At 35.1% G+C, this 14,169-nt stretch overlaps 1 protein-coding gene across 1 annotated transcript in view; it reads right to left on the bottom strand.

Annotated features, from left to right (window-relative positions):
- Positions 1 to 14,169, bottom strand: part of ARAP2 (ArfGAP with RhoGAP domain, ankyrin repeat and PH domain 2) — a 121,770-nt gene that overhangs the window by 96,063 nt on the left and 11,538 nt on the right. Inside the window, exons 4-7 of the mRNA XM_013949576.2 lie at positions 11,722 to 11,807; positions 10,586 to 10,942; positions 6,610 to 6,679; positions 1,168 to 1,288 (exon numbers count right to left, since the gene is read on the bottom strand). Coding sequence (XP_013805030.1) covers positions 1,168 to 1,288; positions 6,610 to 6,679; positions 10,586 to 10,942; positions 11,722 to 11,807 — 634 coding nt within the window. The remainder of the gene's footprint in view (positions 1 to 1,167; positions 1,289 to 6,609; positions 6,680 to 10,585; positions 10,943 to 11,721; positions 11,808 to 14,169) is intronic.

The raw sequence follows: 14,169 nt of genomic DNA, 5'->3' as shown, positions 1-14,169 counted from the left end.
TTTCTTTGATCACAGTACCACATCCAAGCCATCAACTTCATTGTTGCTCTTTGTCAGTTTTATATCAAGCAGTGACTCGGAGCAGATGCCTGAGAGCACACGGACTATAAGTGCTACTAGTGAGTGCTAAGGAATGCCCGGAAAAAAAAAAAAACCTTTGGGAAGGATAGAGGAGGAGGTAAGAGCTGGAAAATAGCATTCTTATTTTGGTACTTTTTAAAAGCCATTCCCCAACAAATTCAGTTCTTCAAAGCAGATTTTCTACAAACTAAGCCTATCAAAGTTTAAAGGATACAGTTATGCTGGAGATCATAAATTAGATCCTTCAAATACCAGTGTAATAGAGGTTTTCTGATGCTCTTGCCAATACACTTTGGACTGGGTTCCTAAGGAAACAGGCTAACACAATTACATTTTGTGAACTGACATATGCATATCTGTCTATCCGTCTAACAACTTTTAAACCCACTAGAATATTTCAAGAAAATTTTGCATAGGAATGACATTATGAAAGGTAAGTTGCAAAATCTGCATAAAACACTTGTTTAGCCTACACCTATCACACTGCACAGAGAGGGTACTTTTGCATAAGCATAGATTTTATAAACGGCCTTTCGTGGAAAATTTCAGTATTAACTTTGAGACTGTAATATATCAAACTTTATTCAATCTAGTGTCCACAGAAGCATTCTTTTTTTATCATAATCACAATATAGAGGTTCCAGGCATGGAAGCGAAATGAGAAACAACCTTGATCTGCTTGAAGGTGATTTCAGTGGTAAATCCTGAGAGGTAGGGTTAATAATTGAACTTCATTAATCCAACTACTCCACAGAATCTGGGAGAGGCCTTTAGTTCTGCATGATGTAAAATAATTCCACTTTTTCCTCAAAAAAAATATATATTTTGCTTCTCTGGAGTCCTAAAATTTTGGTAGCAATCTCCACTGTACCTAGATCATAATTTAATTATGTGAGTGTCTAAAAAGAATTTTTAATCCAAAGCTTACAATTATCTCAGGTCTCACTTTATGAGCCCAAAACAGTTGGATTCCAAAAATACTTCTGGTAGTGTGACTTCACACACTATATTTCACAAACATAATTTACCAGCAGTTACTAGCATGACTTTCTAGCAGTCATAACTAGAATCATGTGTTCTACTTACCTTCTTTATCCACCCGGAAGACAAAAGTCCTGTGGGATGTGACAACTTCAAATTTATTCTCCCCATGAACTCTTACTGTTGCTATAGCAGAAAGAAGGATTATTCCCTTAGAGAACACTTCCTATAATAGAAACACAATAGAAATAGTTAATAACTCTCATGGAACATTAAATATCTCTCTCATCTGATCTAAACATCATGTTATTTGCCATGATGTTTAGGAGGTTCACATACTCAGGAGGTGCTCTTAAAAGTTCGTAACATTAATAGAAGCTGCACCAATTAGTAAACTATTTCACTACCTACGCCTCACTGACTTCACTGTTATGCCTCTATGCACACCTGCTGCCTTCTAAAATAGAGTAAAATCCCATACTGAGATATAATGCACATATATACATATATGAGACTCCATTTCATGAATTGTCTTGAGACACTAATATTTCAAAATATCACACTCACTTAAATTTACAACTGCACATTAAACTTAATTACATGGAGTATCTCACAAAACCTTAATTTAAAAAAAATTATTCTTGTGGAATAGAATCAGACAAGGGGGAAAAAAAAAAGTACCTTCTCCAGGTACCAAATTCCAGAGAGTTTCTGTCCCTTCCCCTCTCCCTCAGTGGCTAGTCAGCAAGAAAGAGGGTAAGTAAATCTGCTGATTTTATCTTTAATTGCAACTGAAAGGGGTCACCAGTTCTCTGCAAAAATCCATTACACTGTCAATACTAAGGAGAAACTTCTAGCTTGCCTTGGTATATTCTTTTCTGCTATATGAGACGGGAGGAGAACAATCTCTCACAAACATCATTTGGTGCCTGAGCAAATTTTCTCCAAATTTTCTATTTTTGAACTATACAATCAGGACAAATGAACTGAAAATTAAAACTTAGGAAAATAGAATTACCACAAGACTGCTAAGATTTATATCTTACTGCTAAGATTTATGATCCACATGCAGTAATAGCCCAAGAGTCAGCTCCCCATAAAGAGTTTGTATTGCAATAACTTCCTTCCTAAAGTATAAATTATTATAGTAAGACTTATGTAAGGACTCAAGGTACCACTGTGAAGGTTAAACATGGAGGATGAACAGAATATATTTTCTGTTTACTGAGTTCAATATATTTCTTTCACAAACTCACACTTTTATGATGTTCCACTTTTAGGTACAAATATGTGTCGATGAATGCTGTTTGGACAACTGCAATTCATCAAAAATATCAAAAAAAGCTGAAATGAACACATCGCTATAATTGCACCACAAACTACTCTCTCAGAATGGTTTTAGTATTATATACCTGTTTTCATTATGGCTGTACTTGTTCAGAGATTTTAACACAGCAGTTTTGTATTTGTTAAAAAAAGTTAGATATTGTGTTAACTACTGATCCTTCACAGTAGCAAAGGAAACTCCTACTATAGATGTTATTTCTAAAGGTGTTCAGATATAACTATATTATGGTGTTTGCAGGCATCTACTGGCAGTATTTGGTACTGTAAGAGAATATCTCAGACTGCTATAAGTAATAGCTATCTAATTTTCCTGCTTTTAAAAAAAGTGGCTTTCTTTTTAAGCTAAGCATAGTTTTGGTTTTGCTATTTAAACATCCAACCTTTTTAAACCTTTATTCTCCAAGGCATATATATTTTCGAATACAGTTTAAACCATGATAATTTCTCAATCACATTTCCATAGCAGCTTCTCTTTCATATGCAAGAAATAATGCCTACTATTACAAGCTCTCTTGTGGATCAAGACAGAATTTCTCCAAACAAATTACTCCAGACAAGAAATTAGGTGAATTATTGAAAAACAAAAAAGAGAAAAGAAAAAGAAAAAAAAACCACCCAAACCAGATATTTCTTCTGTTAGAGATGTCTACACTAGTTTTTGAGCTGTTTAACAATTCTCTGGCAGAACAATTACCTACCAATAAATAAATAAATAAATAAATCAGGCTTGTTAAGATCAACTGCTTTGAGGGAAATGTTTATTTTCCAATACAGTCCAATGGAGCCCTTCCTTTCCAGGTATGTTTCAGAGCTGGCCTAAAAGATCCAAGAAAACAGAATTTTGCACTGTTTTGGCTTTCCTTCTGCAACAGATTAAACTGTTTCAAGAATGACAGTGATTCTTCTGTTTCCCCAGTGAATTTCACTCCTTGTTAAGCTCAAATGCCACATAACACATCAAAATATAGGAACTACTTTTCTCTAAATCACTAATATATTTCTCAGGGCTCCTAAAGTGTTTTTAAATGAAAACATCAATAAAAGCAGGAGTTTTGCCATACTATAAAGTGTGCGTTAGAGCACCAGAGTTCTGCCAAACACAGGAAGAACTCCCAAACAAAAGCTATGCATATTTGGCAGCTGAAAAGAAACTGTATCTTCCTTTCTTGAGCTTGCTCTAGCTCCAGTTAACCACATTCTGTTAAAGACAAAACCACACAGGATGTTGCTCTGACCATATCATCTTGCTCAGGATTGTGAACATAAAAAATGAGCAGCATCAGTGATTCAGACAAAAACAGCTCCTAGGTCAGATGCCGCTTGTAGGAAATGAACATTTTTCTTCATACATGCAGGTATAAAGGAAAGAAAAAATCTGTATTGATTAAAAGGAGACACCAACTAGATCAAGGTTAGAGAAAGGTTTAGACAGCTCAGGTTTAGATCATTGAGAAAAGTGTTATGATGGGCTAAGTACATGTTTTCATGAATACTACCCTCCCCATCCTCCACAAGATTCACTCGTAATTAGCCATGTAGCACAATTCCCCTTCTTGAGAATTTCATTCCTCTCAAGTTCCTAATTCAAGTGACAAATAGAGCGATTCAATATTGGTAGTGTTTCTGGGTAAAATAAACACTTTTTAAAAACCATTCAGTCTACCTCTCTCTCTGAATACTCCTTTCAATAATCAGGAAAACAGCTCTTTAAGGACTGGTTTTCTTTTGAGAACTATTTTTAATTGAGATTTGTGAAGTTAACAGTATAACACTTCCCTCAGAACTACCTTGTTTGTGTAGCAGTGTTCCTGGACAAACACATACTAGAATAGAGGGATCTGCTCATTAAAATTTAGAAGCTAAAAAAACCCAGCCTACCTATTCAAATAGAGCTAGACATTTAAGACCAGTCAGAGGAGAGACACGTTGCCTGTGCAGTGAACTGTATGGCTATGCCTACCTTTTATCAGAAGAGGCAATGCTGCCTCCTGAGCTGCATGCAAGTCTTGAAGAGCCTGCAGTTAGTTACTTACAGTGTCAAGGTAACAACACACAAGCAAACGCAATGTGCTGGTATCCACCTACCTGGCAATGCTGGCTATGGAGGAGTGAGAGGACTGATCCAGCGAGATCACTGGACCAAAAACTCCATGCCCAACAATGACACCACTGCTCGGTCCAACACAGTCCCACTTTGCACCGAGAACTACGGGTAGACAAGTATGTTTTCATCCTATCTACAAACTACTCCAAGAGTTTCACCAAATCCTCAGCTGTCAGTTTGCTTCAGGCCTTGTAGTTCTCAGATATATAAAGATTTTAGCAAGTGACTCATCAAGTTAAGAAGTCAGACACTCAGGCGTGGTCAAATTGCACACACAGAACAACCAATGTCTCTTTAAATCCCAGGAGAGAGGTTTTGTACTCAGCTTCCAAGGAAACAGAGACAAAGAGGCTTCAAATCAAGCCTTTTCCAAGCGTCCGATAGCCAGTCCCCCCAGGTAGGGATGGTACAGTACAGATATAAGGTTTGATGTAATAGCACTTCTTTCCTCAATTACGCTACAGGCAATGTTAAACAAATACCAATGCTGAATCCTCCAAGTCTTTCTTAATGACTAACCCTGCTTCTCTGCCCCTCTAAAGCTCTGGGATGAACACACAAAGAAGTTAACAACTCATTGTCACTCCAATCCCAACGTTATTCTATTGTTCTCTTCACCTACACAGTCGTGTCTTTTACTGTAAGTGAAGTTAAATAAGAAAGCATGAACAAGTTGTCTCATGTTCCTAATCAGTAGGCATAGTGAGGATCACTGAAAATTATGTTTTGAATTTGTGTCTAATTTCCCTGGCCCATCAGGACATAATCAACTTTTTCTTCTATTTTTTCCCCTTAAAATCTACTAAAACAGGTTTAAAAGTGCGCATATTATAAAGTATCTACAGAACTCTCTCTGTTTACAACCACCCAGCATAATACTCAAGAACTTTTACTGGAAATTGTATTTTGTTCCTAATTTAATATGCATTTTCAACAGGAAGGTTTCCTGTGTTTCAGGAAACCTTCCAGTGTTTCAAATAATACACATGCATATAACCTCATCTCCACCCAACAAGCACATTATATCTGTCTATCTATCTATCACTTTTAAGCTTAACAAGATCTTTATTTCTTCTAAGAGTAGAAATGAAGTGAATTAATCACATAGCAACAGAAATAAAGTTTCATAGTGAACTCAAGTGTATTGAATAGACAGGAAGCAAAAATCCAAAAGAATAAATGGGAAATATTTCAGAGGAAAAAAAAACAAACCCACGCAAGCAAGGTTTAAAGACAGGTCCCTAAAGAATAATGTATTTTTCATTGTGAAAAGCAGTATCGAAAGGCCAAATAAGTCTTTTGTGAATCTTGTTTTCATAGAGGATATACAGTTTTTGTTTAAAGGCACGATTTACAAATGCATTTTGGTATCACATATCAAAAGTGAACTACTTTAATCAAACTAGCATTCTAAAATTGGAAAGAAAGCATGCACTATGCAGGGAGGTATGCCTTTTGAGCCTGCAAATTAAACTAGATCATGACAAAACTTTTATCAAGAATCAATCTGTAGCTACAGAAGCAAAGAACAGTCACTGACATCACAGCACTATGCTGATTTTAAACAGACCCATAAAAATGCAAGCTAGTCTAATGTTACTTTTTTTTTTTTCCTAGAAGATATGCAGGAAGAAAAACACATTTTAATTAAAGAGTAAGGTAACACTAAGTAACACTTAATTAAAGTGTTCTATGCCAAGCTTAAATTTTCTTTCAAAAAATTCCAGCATGCTGAATTCCCACAACAAGTTAGGACGATTTGCTGCCACCTGCAAAATAACACTTGATCTCTTAAATGTGGTTTGCATGATTCTGTTCTGTTTCATGGAATTCAGCAGTCTCTCCACTTGAATAAGATAAGAAGTTTTGATGACATCTAACTGAAAAGGTCAGGATCAGAATCAGGAAGAAAAAGAGGATTAACAATAAATTAAGATCTCAAGGACACCTTGAAATACTTAATAATGTCTCATCCTAATATTTTGCAATTGGAAATATATCTAATATGAATACTCATTTATAATTATTTCTGAATTTCTTCATGGTACTGTATATGTCACACAGATGCATTTTGTCCCAATCAACATGTTACTTACCTTTTCATTATTGTAATAGGAAATGCTGTCTCCATCAAACTTAACCCAGCGTTTCTGAAACATTCGTTTGCTGTGGATCAAAAATTAAAACAATTAAAATGATGACAAATTGCACTAGTTTTTAAGAACACCCCAAGTGCAAATCATAGAAAGGCCAAAGCATATTTTAACTTATTGTGTTTCAGCCTAAAAACTTAGAAAAACAAAACAAATTTTAGCCCTATTACATCTTTTCAAAAGCAGGAGAAATGATTTCAAATATAATAAAAATATGAAACATGTAAAAACAATAAGTGCAATATTAATGGATGACTTTTATAAATCAGTGTCTTTCACATTTTTATGAATTCAAGCTTTTTTTCCCCCCTCCATCCATGTGCTCTATATCACATTTGAAGTGATGAGGAAAGAGACTCTCAGTAACTTAATTTTGCTGCTCACTAGAATAAAAAATTAACAATTTTTAAAACACAAAGAAACACATTTGTGAATGATCAGAAATTGCATGACTTATTTCCGCACATCTCCTGCTCCACCCCTGAAGACAAAGCTTAGCTAAATTAACATTCTGGTAGGGCTTACTGTCCCCAAGGCCTAGGGAGGGAGTCTAGAAGACAAATCATCTGCATCACTTGAGATCACAGACATTTATAAAGCAATGTAGTCAGCAGGACATAGACCCCCTAATCAGCTTAGTTCACTCACCTAGAAGACTTAGTTTGACCTCAATATGACACTGCAATGGTTTCATTTCAGTGAAGGTTCCTAGTCTTCCAATAACAAATCATTTATCTGTTCTGATAAACTTGCAGTGGAAGTAAAAGTGTTTCTGAAACTCTAGTTATTCCTGATTATATCTACTTTCAAAGTCGTCTTGCTCTCTCCCAGAAAGCACAAGAAATACATGGAAACTAACAGGTATAAAGGACGAGCGTAGGCAGAGGAAAATTTTTTTCTTGGAGGCAGAGGAAAATTCTCAATACAGAGCATACCTTTAAGTGATGCATGCTCTGTAAAAATCTCCAAAAAGGAAAATTGAGTCTAAAATGACTATTTCATTGACATGTATCATGAGAAGGACATCTCTGTTTACAGGGTATGATATCTTCTGTCATCAGCCTCTTCTGTACACTCTCTTCCCTCCCCTTCATCCCAGGCCTACCAATAAATAGTGGTCACACCAAATCATTCAACGAGTAAAACATAACACAGACTGAAAACGAAGTTTTATCTGCTGGAGATCATTAATTTGAAGTGCATTCGATTATCTCAGTTTGCTGTTAACTCACTCTATAAGGACCTTCTTAAAAAATTATTTTACATGAACCTTAAGTAGTTCATTGTGCTCATTAAACATGTTGACAGCCTATTAGTTACCATCTATACAAAAGTTTCAATTCTAAAATCCATTAAACAGTTAATTAAGCAAAAACAAGACCCTACTATAACATCTCTTTTCCCAACATTATTTCCTTTCCTGTTAATTGAGTGCTCTGCTTTAGGATTAGTAGACTGAGATAGTTTATCAAAACTTTAATTAAATAGCAGCTCTGGGTTAATTAACTTGTATTCTATGACAATAATGAATCATATTTTTTCTTAAACTGGAAAGGCTAATGTAAAATCTAGTTTCCATTAAAATGTCAATAAACTTCAAAATGACACAGAGAAAAGTGAACTTAGTCTCATATATGATGTGAATAAACTGAATGGCTTTAAAATGTACAGTGAGAGAAGTTGTACTTTAAATGCACAATTTGCAGCAATTTAAGGAAACAGTTTCAAAAGACATATCTTCCTTCCCCTGAGAAGATATAAAGTACCAGGTGTAAATAAGGTGGCTTAAAAAAAAAAAAAAACACTCAGGAAAAAAAACAAGAAAAATTTTCAGTTGGTTTGGATTGAAATAAAACATGGCATGGTTTTAATGGATGAAAAATTCATTGTTCTGTTTTCTTTGTTTCTTCATTTAAGGAAGAATCAGTTTTAAGATATTTGAGAAATGGTATTGTAGGAGAGAGAACAAACAAAAATTTCCATTTATTAAAGCACATTTAAGAATAAGCCCTTGAAATTTAACCAGGGAATCTCACTGGTTCAAAGCTAATTACACTGTAACTGTTCTACACACTCCAGCTAAGTGTTAATTTTGTGGTAAACTCCCTATCTTTTGGAAATAGTATATTCTCACCCAGTACTGTATCTAAAGCTTTCACCCTCTGTTCTTAACTCTATTACTTCTAACAGCACCAGACAAGCCAGCTGGATCCAGAACCATATTTTATATCATTCTATCAACTAACTGTCAAAGGCGTGTAAAAAAAATACAATGAAAGAGTCCTGTAAGTGAAGTAAAACAAAGTTAAAGCTAAAGTAAAACTAAAGTGAATACATTCAGCGTAAATTCCAAAAAAGTAGTGTATATATATCACTGGAAAAAGTCTTTTGACTCTATGTGAAATTAATCTTTGATTCTTTATTCATGGTAAATAGTGACAATCTTTTAAAATTAGAAATGGATGAAAAAAATCTGATGTTGTTTGAGCAGATTAAAACTCCACAATGGCAAAACAGGTTTATCAAATCAAATTTAGTCCTCCTTGATATTCTGCTTGAACAATGCATCACAATGTGTAGTATAAACAAAGCCAAAATTAAAGGAATTAAAACTTGATAAGTCAGAACTATTAAACTAACGACAAAAGTGGGAATTGCCATGCAATAGAACTTCTACCAGTGGGGTCAAACCAGAATGTATTCTCAACCAATATTATTGAATAACTTTGCCACTAACCTCAAAAGACTTTGAAGCAATTACTGTAAAAATAAGCACAGATGAAAAGTAATGCTGATTATTATAGCCACAAATAACAAAAGGCCAAACATTTTAATATCACTCTTAAATATAGCTAAACACATAACCCTAAGAACAAAGAATGCAGAACTACTAAGAGGAAAGGAAGAAAAGAAACTACAGTAAAAAAAAAATCTGTATTACAGCACTGACAAGGACAACAGCTTTAATTTCTATATGTATAGGTTCTACTGAAGTATCAGAAATAGACTTAAAAAGTAAAATTGTACAGTTCTTAAAAATACAAAAGGTGGAATGAGAAACTCCAAAGAAGATCATAAGAACAGCTAGAGAACTGGAAACATTTAAAGTGAAGAATAGTCTACTCAGTGTATTAAGGAGGAGGTTAGAACAACTTCATTGGAGTTTACAAGTATTTATGAATGGAAGATATGATAATAGAGCACTCTTCAGCATAAAACATCATAAGAAGAGCTGGAATTTAAAGTAGGTTAAATTAAAGCAATTTAAAAAATCTTTTTACACAGTGAGAGCCATTAGAATCTTTTACCTACAAATGTGATGGCTTCTTTATTACCTGAAATCTTAAAAACAAGACCTGGACTCAGATTCTTCCTGCAGAGGCCCCTCAATAAACTAAAACAGAGGACTGTTCACTCTAGATGCTCTTTTTCACTCAAGGTTCAACTTATAGATTCATATGAGACTGAACAGTTCTGGAACCCCATAGGGTCTCCTGTTAAGGAAACAATTAATTTATATATTTGTGGCCAAACTTGTAAAGTAGTATTTCAGAATCAGAGTTTGTTTTCTCTTACTTCCTGCTCCACAGAGAAGCAGCAAAAAAATACAGATTGGAAATATTACTATGAATTAATTCTGTATATTTACTCTACAGTGTATGAGTGATCAACAGTTTTAAGAAAAATATCTTTCCTCAGTACACTTCTAAATAAACTTCAGAATGGGTAATATATCATTAAAATTTGAGAAGAATGCAGAAGAATAAACCTATGCTCTTGCAACAGAAACAGTTCCTTTCCATTTCCCACCAAACTTAACTCTCCCTCTAAAAGCAAGCAGTGACCATATAGAGACCTAATATCTCTCAGGCAAACCTACACCTTCACAATTATACAGTAATCATTACAAATACCGTACCCTTGAGGGGATAATTTATCCAGCCATCCTGCTTTAACCTTCTTTGCTGATGGTCCATAAAAACAAGCATATGGTGTTATTAACTCATTTGCAATTGAAGTTGAATCTCCATCAAATGTTCCAAAATGCATTTCTTCACTGACCAAGCAATTTGAATCTCCACTGTGGATTTTACTAAGTGATGATGAATGGGGTTTGACTTTCTTTTTCTTTTTCTTTAAAGGCAAAGAACGTTGTTCCACAATAGAATATACAGATTCACTTTCAAGTTCTTCTGGTACCAGTGATCTGTTCTCCTGAGACAGAGCTTCATTTTTCACACAGTCCTTTGTCTTCTCTTCCTGGTTACTAAGGGAACTACAAAGAAAAAACGCATTTTACTCTTAACGTATTGCTACAATGCACAAATAAATAAAACTGATAATTAGGAGACTTATTCTTAGGACACATTTATTATGTTTTACTTTTGCAGTAACCACAGACCAATGCTAAACATGATATATATTTTAATTATGACCATAACTGAATCCCACCTTCTCCAATCAGTAGGACTGGTAGTAAGTCAACACTTGCTGGTTCCTTTAGAGGCCTGAATATTGCAGAAATTCAAAATTAATTTTCCTTCCTTGGAAAATTAGTTTTATTTGTTTTACAGGTTTGGGGGGCTTGCAGTTTCCCTCTCTCCCCTTCAACAGGAGCCAGGTACAGACTGAAAATTTAAGGACCCCATGAGCTTATAGCTCCCATCTGCTCAAACCACTGGCCATGGCCACATGACAGGAGCAGAGAATGATTTTGTTCATAGTATGGTTAGGAGGAGGCAGAATAAGAAAGTATTCAGACACAGTTATCTAGGAGACATCCAAAAATAAAACCTGTGTTTTCTTTGTTCTGACTGGCAAAAAGAGCTGTAAGAACACCTCCCAGTTCCTCCCAAAATTTTGAAACCTGGGTTAGATGGTCTTAGGGCAGCCACAGAACCAAACCTCACCTCCTACTGCATGGGGTGAGGGTTCAAATAGAAGAAAATACAGTAATAGCTGTGCCTTTCAGAGGTAGAGATCTACCATGTGATATCAATAAAGATCATTTTCCCCCCTAAAATTTAAAATTTCTTTTTAACTCTTATTTAATACCATAGATCCTTGTGAAAAGAGTGTTCTTCATTCATTTCTAGATCCAATTTGCTTTCATAATCCAAAAATTCACTTCCATGAAGTTCCTAGAAAGTAGAAATATATTCCAACAAACATTTGTACTGAAAGACTAAATGACGTTAAAATTACTGCAGACATAAATCACACACAAATGCCCCAACTAGCAAAGCTATTCTTTGCTGCATTTTAAATTGATATGCATTTTTGAAAGATATTTTAAATCAATATCTTAAGAAATGCTATTTTTAATATTTCCATTTTAAATAATAATATTCAGATAAACAACAACAAAATTATTTGAGTGAAGTCCAAAATACCTGCTGCAGACAAATTAGAGAAAGAAATCTAGTGCATGGAAGTATTAGGGTTTTTTGAAAGAACAATGAATAATGAATATTATTTTTAAACTGAAATTTTCTAAGGTCAACAGACGTGCTGAGTATATGTGAAGTATACCACTACTGATGTACCACTGTTAGTCTGTCTTTAATGTCAATACTTGTTTTCTGGATTAAATGTACAGCCTTCAGAGTACACTAAGGATAAAGTAATGATAAATTCAAATTCTACAGTAATACTGAACTTAGCCATATCAAATATATCTAGCATTTTCTTGCCAACCTCTTCTTCCTAAAAGGCACAGGGTCTCTTTTTGTTATCAATGTTTGTTTAGAAATCTTTATCACAAACCGCTCAGTGTACAAAATGTCAAGGTTAACACTGTTCAAGAACATTACATTTTACATTTCCTAAACTTGATCTGTCAATCATATTGCATTACTAAGCTTCTCACTCAATACTCATTTTTCTTTCATTAGAAAACCAAACTAAAATGAACAGCTTCATATTTTATGATGGAAGCATTTTAATTTACTCATTTAAGCTTTGAAGTACATGTCATGAAGCTGAAGGGTGACAAAAAAACTTTCACAACTGTTGCCATTTGTTTTCTGAGAAGCGGTACCACATCTTACACTTGAGGGATGTATCTTGGCAACATGAAAAGACAGACTTAAAAAAGAACATAGCCAAAAGCTGAATATGTGTAACTACAGCAAAAATTGCAGAAATCACAGGCTGCTGAGAGGGTAACCCTAGGGGAACATTTTGGCTTCCTCTGCCAGTCAGATCCCTTAAAAAATGATAATAATAAATAAAAAAATCTTATATTGTAGCTCCAAGGATTAGACAAAAAACACAAAAACCAAAACTTTCAAACAAACTAAACAGCAAACTCAAAAGTGACACATCTACTGCTTATCAAATGCTTGCATTGACTGGAATCTCACAAAAGGAGGTAAAGTGGCAGCGCCCCACTTCTATGCAATTGCCAAAAAGCTAATCCATAAAGTATATCTTTAAATTAGATAAAAATGTTTAGGATCTTTCATCTTCATCTGCTGATCAGGATACAACTGCAGGCTGGTCAGATGGATGAACCTTCCTACCACACCGCTGAAGCTGTGCTCCTCTCCTCCTGCCTCTCGCCTCCACAGAACAGGTAAAGCACTCCGATACCGTGCTGTGTCCTGCCTGTGCTCCTTCAGCAATCTTCAACACCTGGCCAAGTGGATTCAGGAAGCCTGCAAACTTCCAAGCAGTAATCAAGAAAAGTGTTTTCATTGCTAGTACCTTTCAAAATTCAGAAGTCCACAAAGACAGGTTGTGGGGAGGGAAAATTCTGTGTTTTTTTTTTTTTTTTTGGGGGGGGGGTTTCCCCACAAAGACACAGATTCCACTCAAATTAAATCCCAAACTCATTCCATAGGATTACTCTGTGATATGCTCAGACTGAAGACAAGACAGAACTCCCATCTCCCACCTCCTGGAAGTCTCTAAAGTATTATATAAAAGATAGGTAGCAGCAGCATTTTCTCCTGCAAACACCTTTAAAAAGAGAAGAATTTCTTAAAAGATATATATATCACACACACACTCTCTCTAGATATATGTTGTCCTTATATATAGGAAGCACATACCCTCAAGAAAGAAATCAGGTATCTAAAACCTAGGTAGATGGAACTACCTGTTAGCAGGCCTGAATAAAACACCTCTGCGTTGAATGGGGAAGTAATTCTGATACGTTTTTGTTTTTAGCTTTTCCTATCAGCTAGTCTTTCCAATCACAACGGCAAGTTAAGCAACCTGACTGCAAAGAGGCACAACACTCTTCTTGCGCTGCAGAGTATGGGGACTCAGGGCACAGTACACACGGACTTGATGCTGTTCAGGACGGGCATCTCTACTTAAAGAGATACTGCCTTAGCCTTTTATTAAAGCTAATGTCACAACTCCTCCTCAGCTTGATTCTTGAAATATGATTTGGCAATATGATTTTATAACAGGGCCATAAAGGTAAAAATTCCTTCTTTTAAAGTATTATGAGTTCTTATTTTAAAGTTTCAAGATTTGCAGTCTGGCCAGAAT

The sequence above is a fragment of the Apteryx mantelli genome, chromosome 5 (genome assembly GCF_036417845.1).
Source record: "Apteryx mantelli isolate bAptMan1 chromosome 5, bAptMan1.hap1, whole genome shotgun sequence".
Lineage (NCBI taxonomy): Eukaryota > Metazoa > Chordata > Aves > Apterygiformes > Apterygidae > Apteryx > Apteryx mantelli.
Note: the sequence above shows the minus strand (reverse complement) of the source record. Positions and strands in the feature narration are given on the sequence as shown.